General features: G+C 42.8%; 1 protein-coding gene across 5 annotated transcripts in view; it reads right to left on the bottom strand.

Annotated features, from left to right (window-relative positions):
• Positions 1-360: 360 nt before the first annotated feature.
• MED24 (mediator complex subunit 24) overlaps positions 361-13,321 on the bottom strand; it is a 66,713-nt gene continuing 53,752 nt past the window's right edge. For 2 of the 5 annotated variants that reach the window (XM_061588758.1, XM_061588759.1), the window contains exons 22-26: positions 12,338-12,431; positions 9,654-9,768; positions 5,619-5,699; positions 4,265-4,413; positions 361-1,394 (exon numbers count right to left, since the gene is read on the bottom strand). In XM_061588758.1, coding sequence (XP_061444742.1) covers positions 1,278-1,394; positions 4,265-4,413; positions 5,619-5,699; positions 9,654-9,768; positions 12,338-12,431 — 556 coding nt within the window. In that variant the 3' untranslated portion in view covers positions 361-1,277. The remainder of the gene's footprint in view (positions 1,395-4,264; positions 4,414-5,618; positions 5,700-9,653; positions 9,769-12,337; positions 12,432-13,321) is intronic. The other 3 variants (XM_061588760.1, XM_061588762.1, XM_061588763.1) reach the window with 3 other exon arrangements.

Raw genomic sequence — 13,321 nt, 5'->3', positions numbered from 1 at the left:
CTCGAGCTACCTCATATTGATCCTTGTTAGGTCTCTCACAGTATGTTTCAAGTAAACAGTTCCAAGCGTGATTCAAAAGACATTCTCCTAACCTTGCCACAAGAAGAAGGAATGCAGGAAGAACGGCCTATTACTCATGTCTGCAATAATAAAAGAGACACGTTGTTTAAGATGAGTGATCACACTCACAAATTCTGGAATTTCCAAACAACATTTGCTGGGGCGGGGGGGGAGTTGGAGGTGCTTCCTCATCTACAGCAATTCTAGATCACAAATGTGAAGGGGAACATACTTTAAGGCTTTCCAGAAGGATAACCAGGTTAGGCTGTTGTAGCAAAAGTAACTAAGTCTTGTGGCATCTTAAAGACCACCAAATTTATTATGGCATAAGTTTTAAAGGACCACAGTCCACTTCAACAGATGTTTCTGATGGTGGACTCCAGTCCGCAAAAGTTTGTGTCATATGTTTTTATGATGCTCAGTTCTGTGCCCAGTCCCAAACCCCATGCTTCTGAAGTATGATCATAGAACTAGGAGATACACACAACTCTGTGTTTCACCAAATGGATTTCTAAAGAGAGGGCAAAAAGAGTCCCTGCCCCAATATTTATAAAGCATTTTAAACACAAAAAAAGCTATTAAAATAATCTGAACCTATATATACAATAGCAAGGGGAGGGGAAGGTTTGCTGGGATTACTGTCATGCTCCTCTTGCAAAATTCAGCCTCTTCAGGAAAATAGTCTGTGTTAAAGATCTGTTTTCATAATGATTTCTGTAACTGTTTTTTAACATACCGCTAAAATATCAAAAATCATGACACTTCTGAAATGTCTTATAACAGGATACGTTGCTTGGAAATGCAGCTTCTTTCAGGCATTTGTGAATTAAGGGGAGGGGGGGACCAGAAGGTTACAAAGCAAGACAAACAAAAGCAAAACGGATGTTCAAAACCTGATGAACACATTCAGACGTCATGGGTGCTGAGAAATGGTAGTGTGGTTTGAAAAGCATAAAGCACCAACGATCCTTGGTGAAGCTGGGACAGCAATCATGGTGGTTTCAAACCCACTGGTAGGACGCTCTTGGTGGCGACTTGGAGACCAACACAGCAATCTGTCCTGGCATACTTTTCCATTGCTGCAGTGCCTGCTCGTGCAGGGCATATGTGCAGTTCACAAACACCATGTAGCAGCTTCCTTGGAACAGAGGGAGTGTTCTCCATGGCCCTTCCTCTCCTTCTGCTCTCCAACTTCCCACTCTTGCCTCCAGGGACGCTTACAAGGCGGCAATGGCTTTGGCAGCCACTCTGCGGCCCAGAGGCAAGCTGAGGTCCGTGATGGCCAGGACAATTTTGGGGCTAGACATGGTGGACGCTTTCACCAACTCCGAGACCTGCCCAGAGATAAAGAAGGGGAAAGAGGTCAGAGAGACACATCCGTGACAAGGAGACACTAGCAGAACGAGCTCTGGGGTGTGGTTTCTCTTTCAACCAACCCATTTCCTTCCATGACAAAGGAATAACTCAAGGAAACCACCGGTCCTTTTGTAGCACTTGTTCAGATGCACTGTTCAGACTGTGTGTGTGCCTGTTTATATTGATTCACTACATTTGTAAACATTAGCAGACGGGCATGATTCATGGAAAAATAGGATAAATATAACAGAAAAATAAATGTGTCTATTATTTTTCTGACAAGGCATGAGGGAGGGAGAGGAGTTTAAAAAAGAATAGTAGACTTGTCTCAGGCCATTGATGGTTTGTTAAGGAGCTAATGGCTTAAACTCTGTGGGCTGGGCTTCTTCTTTTCTGCTTTCCCTCAGGGATGCAGGTCTTTAATTAGCCTTTATACAATCCCCTATCCCAGAGCCTTCTAGCTGGTAAAGAAGAAGCTGGAAATTACAAAATGGAAATGGACTGCCTTCAGGTCAATTCCAACTTATGGCAACCCTATGAATAGGGTTTTCATGGTAAGCGGTATTCAGAGGGGGTTTACCATTGCCTTCCTCTGAGGCTGAGAGGCAGTGACTGGCCCAAGGTCACCCAGTGAGCTTCATGGCTGTGTGGGGATTCGAACCCTGGACTCTCACGTTGTAGTCCAATCTTTCTCTTCATGGAGAGGATGAGGATAAGAAAGCAGGAAGAGAAAGCAGAAGCTTCCGGCCTAGGCACTCCCACTGCAGGATTAGCTGAGGAGATACTGGAACCTTACCTGATTCATAGGGTCTCCATAAGTCGTAGTCGACTTGGAGGCACATAACAACAACAGAACAGAAGCAGGAATATGAACCTGTGACCTTCTTGATTTTGCTGGACTCCCATCTCCCATCATCCCTAAGGCTTAGCCATGGTGGCTGAGGCTGATGGGAATTGGAGTCCAGCAATATCTGGGAGGAAAGGGTTCCTTACCGCTGGTCTAAAAATTCTCACAGGATGCTGCCCTCTTATAACTAAGAAATAAAAACAGAATTTTTAAAAAAACCAGATTGTCCCATTAAACCCTTTCTCTCACAATGAACCTGATACTATTCCTTTCTCAACTGTTTTTCTACTAATACAATTTTTCAGCGTTCGTTTAAAAGCCTGCAGGATCACATTACGGAAGATAGCTAACATATAGTAAAGTGGTAGTCTTAATTTACGTTTTGGTTGTTATAAACTAGAAGTGGTACATGGGTTTGATTTAGAGAGTGAAAAAGTTAATTATAACATTCTGTAATGTTCAAACACAATAAAGCTTCATATATATATCTGTGTACACACACACACACACACCATCACATTTCTACAAGACATATATTTGCTTCTTCTTCAAAGAGGAAAGTATGTGCGTGTGTGTGTATGAGTGAGAAAAAGAGATCAATTATATCCTTTGATTACATCTTCTCTCAACTTAAAACATGTCTTTAACGGTGCAATCCTATGCGTGTTTACTCAACGGTAAGTTCCACAGTGTTCAATGGGCCTTACATCAGGTACCTGTGTGCAGGACTGCAGCCTAAGTGGCCCTCACTTACTTCTTTGGTGCTGCCATTTCTAGCAGACTCCCTCTAGTGTCAGGAAAGTCAAACAACAGAGAAGCAAAGAGACCTGACCTCTTGCAGTTGATTTGGATCATCTGTATCAGCCTTCCCCAATCTGGTGCCCTCCAGATGTTCTGTACTACAACTCCCACTGGTCTCATCCAACAATGCCAATGGTCACAAAGATAGGAGTTGTAGTGCAGCAACATCTGGAGGACATCTAATTGAGGACAATTGGTCTATATAACTGGAGAATTGCAAATGGGAGATTTACTTGTGATTTTCAGGGTACCTAGCAGGCCAGATCATTGTGGCACTTTTGCAGGTAGACAGCATATCGTTGCCACATACACAAAACACACCAGTTTTTGTATACCATTGTTTACCCACTTAGGAAACAACACTCCAAACACTACGTGAGTCTCTCTGTTGAACCCATCTAAAACTGAACTCTCAAGTGCAAAGACCCAACTATGGGTGAAATCCAGATGACAGTTCTTTTGACATGACATTTATTTTGTTTTAGCAGCAGAGATTCGGAAGCTCAAGGGGCTACAATAGGGTACCAAAAAGTAAGGCCCTGATGGAATTGGCTCCACCTGACACGTTATTCCTCTCTTCCAGGGGACAGTAGGTGGCCATAGCAGGAATTGTGACTGCTGAATCAGCAAATGGGGGGGGACTTTATCCAGGCCATGTGAGAGAAGACTGCTTGCAATCCTATGAGCCAGCCATGGTGAACCTCAGGCATGGGGGTCAAGGTCTTGGTCTGGCCTTCAGAACTCTCCCTGGCCACGCACCCTATTCCCAGGCCACACTCCTCACAGGCCCTGCTTCACACCCGGAATGCTTTTGCCTAGATGGAATGTGTCCTTGAACTCTGATAATGCCTCTTGCTTGTCTGGATGGAAGACACGTGTAGAAACTAGCCTACTGTACAGAGGTAATATTTACGCTTATTGCTCCATCCACTTTTGCCTCAGGTCCTGCCCATCAATGGCTTGTGGCCCTTGGAAGGCCACCCAGAAGGGAAGTTTCCCCACCCCTCCTGTAAGCCAAAAACTCTGCTAGAAAGCAACTCTAAATGGAACTCTAGGAGGGAAAGCTGGATCCCAGGAAGAAGCACCAAGAGCCTGACAAGGGACTACAGAAATCTTCAATAACAGTAATAATACTAATAATAATACTAATAATAATACTAATAATAATACTAATACTAATAATAAACTGGAGCTGCTCACCATGGTGAAGGGCATGAACTGTAGGATGCTGCCACGGCTTCCCTGCTCCAAGCAATCTACACACTCCTCCATGAACCACTGAACAAACTGGGTGTGCGTTCCAGCTGTCTTGGCTCCCAAGATGGAAGAGATCAGCAGGAAGAGGTTGGCTGGGGAGCAGAAGAGGAAAGAACTAAGCACTGCCTCCCCACTCCAAGGCAGGAAAACTATTTCAAAGCCTTCTTGGTTTTAAAAATAATATAATCTTAATAATATTATGAGCTTCCACAGCACTGGGGTTGAATATTTATGCAAGCAACGTGTTTCAGGTTTTTATGTTTCTGAAAAACATTTCCTGACATAAAACCAATGTCATCTTACAATAATTTACTTTGAGCTTCAGTGTTTCAAAATAAAATATCATACAGAACGAAATTACAATGTACCATTTATAATTCAGTAATATGAGAACACTGGTCATGGGTCTGATTACGTTTGCAAGGCACTGTATATATCTTCTGAGTGTTGACATTATTTCACATGCTTCATCTCAGTATTCCTTACAAGAGCCCTACAAGGTATTATTTTTCCCTGTTGGTGTCCGAGGCAGACAGATTTGTGGTTTGCTTAAGGCCAACACACAGTGAGTTCATGGCAGGGGTAAGATTTAAAACAGTGACTTCCTACCTCACAGTTCAGTCTCATGCAGCATAATCCTATGCATATTCACTCTGAAGTAAGTCAATGAGATTTATCCCCTAGTAAGTGTGCTTAGGGGTTGTAGCCTTAGACAGTACACCACACTCATTCTTTCCTACACCACCTTGCATTACATTTTTGGGCATCGGCCTTGCACTAAAAGTTTCTAGGCACCAGCATAAAATGTTTAGGACCCATTTTAGGCACTGGCATTTTTCCAGTCCAAGAGGTAAGCCTTTGCCTTATTTGCCTCTTCTCCTGGGGTTGTCTACATCAAGGGCGAGAAATCTGTATTCCTCTAGACGTTGTTTATAGAATTTTAAATGTGGGAGGTATATTTGAGGTCCTCTAGTCCAACCCCCTGATCAATGCAGGATCTACAGTACAGAATAAAATTACAACATCCAGATGGTCATCTGGCCTTTCCTTAAAGTCGAGAAGGAGAACCTATCACCTCCTGAGGCTCTCAGGAGAATGCTTCAAACAGCACTGTCATTAGAAAGCTTCTCCTAACTCTTTGCTGAGATCTGCTTCTCTGCAGGTTTCACAACTGAGCCCCTAATGATAATCAAAGAAGACTCTCCATAATTTGGGTCAAGATTCAACCAGACTTGCTGGGCTTCTGGCCTGCTTCTAGAACTTACTCCTCAACTTGGCTAGAACCCAAGAGGCTTACCTAGGACTCTGTTGAGGGGATCTCTCATGCTGACTGTGTGGAGTTGCGAGGCAGACAGTGAACTGCTCATAGTACGGTCTGCTGAAAGAAGATAAAAGATTTCAGTTTGCTACCCAGTACCTTGGCCTGGATGGTTAACTCCTTGAGTCCCAAACAGGAAATGCCTTGGAACCTCCTCCCCTTTTGTAGACGTTATCTGAGCAGCCTGTGATGGCAAGAGGGCAGCAGCACAGATTTGGGGCAAATCAATTTGATTATTAATTGATTATTAATTATTAATGTGCTCTATGTGGGGCTGCCTTCGAGGTTGGTCTGGAAGCTGCAGCAGGGTATCGCCAACATGTCACCCTGCTGCTGAAAGAATTGCACTGGTTGCCCGTTAGTTATCAGGCTACGTTCAAGGTTCTGGTTTTGGTGTACAAAGACCTGTACAGCTTGAGATCAGGATACCTGAAAGATCACCTTACCCTTATATACCCAGTCGATCACTACACTCTGTAGGTGAGGGCCTCCTGCAGATACCATCTTATCAGGAGGTCCGTTCTGCACAACATAGGAAATGGAGCTTTAGTGTGGTGGCACCTACCCTTTGGAATTCCCTCCCCTTAAATATTAGACAGGCACCATCTCTGTTATCTTTTCGGCATCTGCTGAAGACCTTCCTCTTTTAAGAAGCCTTTTAAGTAGAAACCTTATTCCAGTCTGCGTCTGTGCTGGAATTGCTTTTTAAGATGTTCTTAAAGCTTTTTTACAAAAATGTTTTGTTTTAATATATTTTAATGTCTATTTTTATGATGTTTTAGAGTGTTTTTAGTGTTTTTGTTTGCCACCCTGGGCTCCTACTGGGAGGAAGGGCAAGATATAAATTTTAATAACAACAACAATAACAATGTGGACTATCATCCTTAGCGTTCAACAATATTATTCTAATATAACAACAAAATTAAGCATTTCTGAATGCTCAACACATACTGTCTCTGCAATCTTTACGCTACACTACACAGGCACTCCTGATGGCTGAGTTTGATTCTAAGAAACTGAACTACAAAGTTGGAAGCCCCAGTTCAAATCCTGCCCCCACTACCAAGTGGCCTCAAGCCATTTTTTCTCAGCCATGGTCCCATATCTGAAATATGGAGATAACAACACTGCACAATTGTTGGAAGGATCAGGCTTGCAAGGCCTCCCCATTTGGCCTGTGTGGAAATTTTGGCCAAGCTACGCTGCCCTGGGCTCCTACTGGGAGGAAGGGCAGGATATAAATAAAATAAATAAATAAATAAATAAATAAATACCTGTCCAACACCTGATGTAATAAATGACTTCAAAGACCTGGTTCAAGCTGAAAGGGAGTTTGCAGGCGCTGCTCATCAAATGATTGGCGGCACCTGCAAAGTGCTGTGCAACACCTGATGATCAGCTGATCATTGGTGCTTTGCAAGCTGTGCCTTTGCCAGCATGGTTTCATTTCAAGCCAGGTGGGCAAAAAACAAAACAGGGTCACCTGATGCCATTGTGATGTCAGGTGAATGGTCCTGCCCACCAGTCAAGTTTGGTCCAGGGTGTTATTGGTGAGAGAGATAATGATCTGGCCTGCCAGTCATATCCAGTTTCCCACCCCTGCACTATATAAATGACAAGTTTTAAAAAACAAGAAGTATGACTGAGCACCTGCTGCACATATCTCTACACTATCCCTTGGGGATGAGAAATCTTTTTAAAAAGAAAGAGGAACTAAACACAGAGATTGGTCAACTGCTAAATCCTGTGCCTATTGCCCAAATCTGTTCTATGTGGCAAAACTGAAGAATGCACATGAGCTAGCTATATTAGCAACTGTACTGCCAATGTTTGCAACTGAACAGTCCAGCTTGCCTCTTTCCAGTTCCACAATTCTACAATGGAATTGCCCTGACAGTGGAATCAGATGCAATGACGTTGGAGGAAAGGAAGTTAAATTCCAGCACTCCCTCTGATTCATAGTTAGATCAAGGATAGAGGTTTTGGTTTTTGCCACTTGTAAAATCAGCTTGTGTGCAAATCAGAGCAGAGAGGAAACAGGAGTGCCAACTCACTGCTCTGACAGACTTTGGGGGAGAAAACTTCCCAATTACAATTATAAAGAGAAAAGTAAAACCACAATAAAAGAGTAATGAAATAAAAGGAAACCACAAGCACATTGGCCTTGGGAACAATGGAAAGTTACCAAGACAAGATCTCTGAATCACTGGGCAACAATCCAAGGTGATGAGCAGTGATGTTCTCCATCTCCAGAAACCTGAGGTCAGCAGCATTCCCTACTGACAAAGTTACTGCTCATTTGATCTCCCCTTTCTCAACTGTGATATTACAACTGGAGCAACAAAGGAAAGTAGCACTTCGGCTTGCGTTTGGTCCAAGGTCTTCCACATAACATTGGATGCCCAAATGACATCCGTGGCATGAAGCATCTTTTACCAGCTTAGGCTGGTATGCCACCTACAGCCCCTTCTGGACTGAGATAAGCAGTGTTTGCATGTAATGATAAATCAGATTTTCTGACATTGTGGCTTATCATGAACAAACAGCATGAGCAGCTTGCTAATGCAAGTTGTCCAAGGATTCCCACTTCGCTCATCCTCTAGTGTGAGCGATAAATGAACGGAGAAGGCTTGGCTCCCCATTACGTCCAAACTTGAAGTCATAGTTTGTTGTTCCCTAACAAGCTATAATTGCTAGCTAACCATAAGCCATAGTTTGTTGTCTGCTTATGGTTTGTGACTTATTTTTGAGCAACAAACCGTGATCCTGGGTTAGCACATAATGGGTAGCCAAGGCTTCGTGGTTTGTTTATTCTGTTTGTGCCAGAGGATGTGAAGCAGGAGCGATTGGGCAGCGTGCCCCAAGATACCGCTTTTTCATGATAAGCCACAAACCCTGGCTTATTGTAATCTACAAATGTCTTGCCATTGTTATCCATGCCCTGGTAATATCCAGACTTGATTACTACAATGCATTGACTGTGTGGCTGCCCTTGAAAACGATTTGGAAACTACAGTTAGTTCAGTTTTAAAAAAGATCTTCATGAGCATTCACTATTCTGGTGTTTTTTTAAAATAAAGAACAGTATATACATTTCCTAATAGATAAATAAATATTAAACCCTGCAAAGCTTGTATCAGGGTATCTGGAGGACTGCCTACTCCTATATGGGCCTGCCTGTTCAACTCAGATTTGGCTCAGGGGCCCCTGCAACCTACAGAAACAAAAGGAGGGGGTGATTGGAAACAGGGCCTTTTCAACGGTAGTGCCTCAGTTATGCATTGGCTTCCCAAGGACACTAGGCTGGCACTGCATTTATTATCCTGTCAGCACCAGGTGAAGACATACCTTTCAATTGATTTTTTTTTAAATTGCTGTTTCAATTTTCATCTTAATGGTTAAACAGGTGCTTTTAAACTTACTCTGATTTCTTGGGTTGTTTACTGCTGCTGTTTAATGTTTTGTTGTTGTGTTTGGACTGCTTTATTTTGTTCTAAATTTCCACCTTTCAGACAAAGAAACAAAAAAACCCCTCTCAAATAAATAAATACAATTTAAAAGTGGAAAGCCCATCCAAAGCATGAAAGGTAGCAGAAAGTCCGATGGTTGAGCCCACATATCTGTTGCTGATGTGTTACATCAGTCACATACATTGTAATACCAGGCTCACATCATGGTTAAAGAACCCTCTCTACAAAGTACATCTCACTTCACCCTGAGGCAAAGAAAGTAGTATTTTTTCCCATTCATCCTATTTATTTATAGATGTCCTGTGCAGGAAGCACAGTTCACAAAAAATAACCTTTATCTTAAAAATGACAAAATAATAACCTTTTAAGACATATAGATGTAATTTGAATCTTCTTAGAAGGAGAGAAGCTATTATTTTGACATTATATAAAAAAAGAATGAACTCTAGTCAAGTTTAGAATGGATGACTAGCCTCCAAGATTGCTCACTCTTTTCCAGGGAACCTGTTTGTGCCCACCTTAATTCCAGTAAAAGCTTTCTCACCATGATTCCACTTACTGGGGCTGGACAGGATGCTGGTGTCTTCCTCGTTGGAGCTGAGCAGGCGCATCAGTTTGGATGGTTGGGTATCATCTAATGGGAAGAGGCTGATGTAATCCTGAAAGAGGAACCAAAAGGGCAGCAAGAGTCAGCTGTGATTACTGAACAAAACATAAGCCAATGAATAAAGCAGGCATTCTGGCCCTGGCCCTCTCATTCATGTATGGGCTTGTGGCACTCCTCTACCTCAGCCTCTCTCAAAAAGCCTGATTCAAGGGCGATTCCCATACTCCATTTCTCTGGTGGCTTTCTAGCATTTCTCTTCAACCTGTTTAAAAAAGGAAGTGGAGGTGCAAGAGAGCGAGTGTAACGTAGTGGATGAGACTGCGCTGTGACCCACAAGCCTGCAAATCCCAGCTCTGCAAGGAACTTGACTCAAATGCCCCATCTGGGATAACAATATTGTCCAACCTCATAGGATTGAGGCAAGGGATCACTGATGACTCCATAATGGATGTGATGCACTTCAAATACTCAGAACACAACATAAAAAGATAAAATGCTATCCCTCCTTTTGTTTGTAACATGGCTGTTCCATGTGTAAATGTGCTGAGCTGCAAAAGGGCTGAAGGGGATCCCTACAGGGAGGAGGCTTCACAAAAATCCTGCTTTTTGGGGGAGATGGACTCCCCAAACTGGTATATGCAGTACTTTCATGCTACCGATAAATGTTGGCAGCAGATAGTGACACAGAGGTGCGAGTCCTCGCTCGCAGGAGTCATGCTGAATGAGGCATGCTGAGATGTACGGGCTTGAAGTGCATATTCCACTGAAAGCAATGCATGACAGATCAAAAGCATTCACACTGGGATGTGCATTTGGATGTGTATCTGATTTAGACTCATGATTACAGTAAGTGACACACATATGGAAGGTTGCTTCTGCACACTGATCTCACACAAACACAGGAAGCTTGCCTTATACCAGGTCAGAATGTTGGTCCATCTAGCTCAGTATTTTCTACATTGACTTGCCATGTCTCTCTAAGGATTCAGGCAGAAGTCTTTCCTAACCCTACCTGGAGACAGACCCTGGGGTTTCCTGCATGCAAAGCAAGGGCTCTGCCACTGAGCTATGGTCCTGCTCCTTAATTGGATCAACTGAAAAATCATTGGGGGGGGGGGAAGGACAGAATAAGGAAAATTGTCTTCCTTGTATGCCACTGCTATTCTTCCCATACATAACTTTTTGTTTCGTGTGTGCGTGCCCTCATTTACTATTAATAGACATTGTTTTTGCATTTCTGACACTGCAGAGTCAAATTATGAGATGCATGCACTCTAATGACATCCCCAGAATCTTAGTGAAAAGCAGGAGTTGCTCTGGTATCACAAAAAAGTTTCACATCTCAGGCCTGTATATATTTTTAAAAGGCAAAGAAAGAAAACTGAAGTCAGAAGTTGTCTTGGGCAGGATTGTGTGCATTCTGAGATTGCTTAATTTCAGAATGCAATCTGAAATTGCTTAATTTCAGAATGCAATCTTCTAAAAAATAAATTCAGCTTCCATTTAAAACAGGCAGCAAGTTTCTAGTTCTTATGGCTTCAAAGTGAGTCGGCTGGCTTGTGAAATCTCAGAAGAGGAGAGCTGGGTAGCACTTATGTGATCAGGGGTATTGATTGTCCTCCCTATAACAAAACAGAATCAAATCAAACCATGCAGTTTAAGCCAACATACATATACTGCATAGAACTGGGACTCAAGGTGGCTTACAAAAATTAAGACAAAAACAGCTAAAATGTATAAACATATAAATGAAACATACATAAAGTTATAATTAAAATGAAATTAATCTATATATAGAATTAAAACCATTTAAAACATAGCAATAAAAAAATCAAAATCAAAATCAAAATCAGCAACCTATTAATAGCCCTTGCAGTCAGTTCCCAAAAATCAGGGGTAAGCTAGTGGGTTGAGCAACATGACTAGCTATGATCAGAAATAAAAGGATAGGTAAATTCATGAAGTACAGATCTATAATTGGCTATTGGTCATGCTAGTTAAATAGAACCTTCATGTATAAAGGCAGCGTACCTCAAAACAGATGATTTTGAGGATGTAAAATAGGGGAACGTGTAAATATTTGTCACCTCTATGCCTTATTTGAGAGATTTTCAGAGGCAGTGGCTATCATTGGAAACAAAATGCTAGATGATATGTTCCAACAAGGTGCTTTTTATGTTCTGAGAGGTCAGGGAAAGAATTCCTTTGGCACAATTTAAAAGCTATCATTTAAAAGCTTAAAATTTAACTATCAATGTAAAATTGTACAATTTAAAAATTCTATAGCTTGCTATTTAAAAGCTTAACAACCCACACTATAACATAGCATAACATACCTGATCCTTTTGAAATTAGAAGTCAGAACCATCAACCATCTTCCCCAATACTTTTTAAAACTCAGGTAGGAAAGACTTCCCACCCAAACTGTCATTAGCAAGTACAGAATGCTTTTTGCGTTATATTTGTGCCCATCCTCAGTAAGACTCTTTCCTCCACTCGTTTCTCTTGCCTCTTCAAACTCAGCCACTCCAACAGTGTTTATCCACTATAGACTGTTTTCCTTTCCCGAATATCCTTCCCCAACATCCTTGTGGAGCACTTCAGTGGGAACCACCATTTACCTCTATATCTTCTCGGTGCCTCTTGCGCTGCCAGGCAGATGTCTGCCCCTTGTTGTGGGAGGAGTAGGAACTGGAGGCACACCACACAGACAGCCTGATGGAAGAAAGCAACACGCATCACCCCCAAGGGAGGATAAGTGAATTTCCCACTTTTTTCTATGGGATGTTGGCCCTTTGACATTCTCAGACTGTGTTGGCAGTACAGGGAATCTCACCTATTTAATAGAGATTGGTAATGTCTCCTTCAGTTTACATCAATAACTTGTTTCCACTCCTAAGCTCATCTCTGAACCCAGTCGCCATTGGTACTCCAGAAGACAAAGATGTCACACTAAGCATGGAAGAGGGCAACAGGGGGAAACCGCATACAGTAGGGCCCCGCTTTTTGGTGTTCCGTTAATACGGTGCCAGCGTGGCGATCAGCTTGAGGGGGGACTTGAGCTCCCTGCACCCCAGCCAATCGCGCCGGAGGGGAAGATTAGCTGTAGCATGCTACAGCCGATCTTCTCCTCTTCTGGCGTGATCAGACTCCCCCACTTGAGCTGATCATGCCGGAGGAGGGGAAGAGCTGATCTTCTCCTCCTCCGGTGCGATCAGCGGGTTAGGTTCCAGACCCCCGTGCTACAGCTGATCTGCTTTTCAGCGGTTTTCGCTTTCCAGCGGGGGTCTGGAACCTAACCTGCCGTATGTGTGGGGCCCTACTGTACTATTGGGACCTACTGACAGCCTGCAGAGAAAAGCTGAGTTTATGGTTTAACAGAGTGGACACTAGCAGCCTAGCCTGCTGGGCCTAGACTGTGAAATTGTGCTCTTTTTTACCGCTTTAATACATAGAGATGTGCTTCTTGTTTGTGCTTGTGAGGATATAGCCGTGAAGAATGGATGGGTCATTGGATCCCTGGACACTAGTTCTAGGAGGGTCTGGCAGCTGGGCTGGAAGGACTTGTATGTTTTAGTCTCAAAGCTTACCACTAACAACATTTG

This window comes from Rhineura floridana, chromosome 11 (genome assembly GCF_030035675.1).
Source record: "Rhineura floridana isolate rRhiFlo1 chromosome 11, rRhiFlo1.hap2, whole genome shotgun sequence".
In the NCBI taxonomy this organism is placed as follows: Eukaryota; Metazoa; Chordata; class Lepidosauria; order Squamata; family Rhineuridae; genus Rhineura; species Rhineura floridana.
This window is presented reverse-complemented; position numbering and strand designations above follow the sequence as displayed.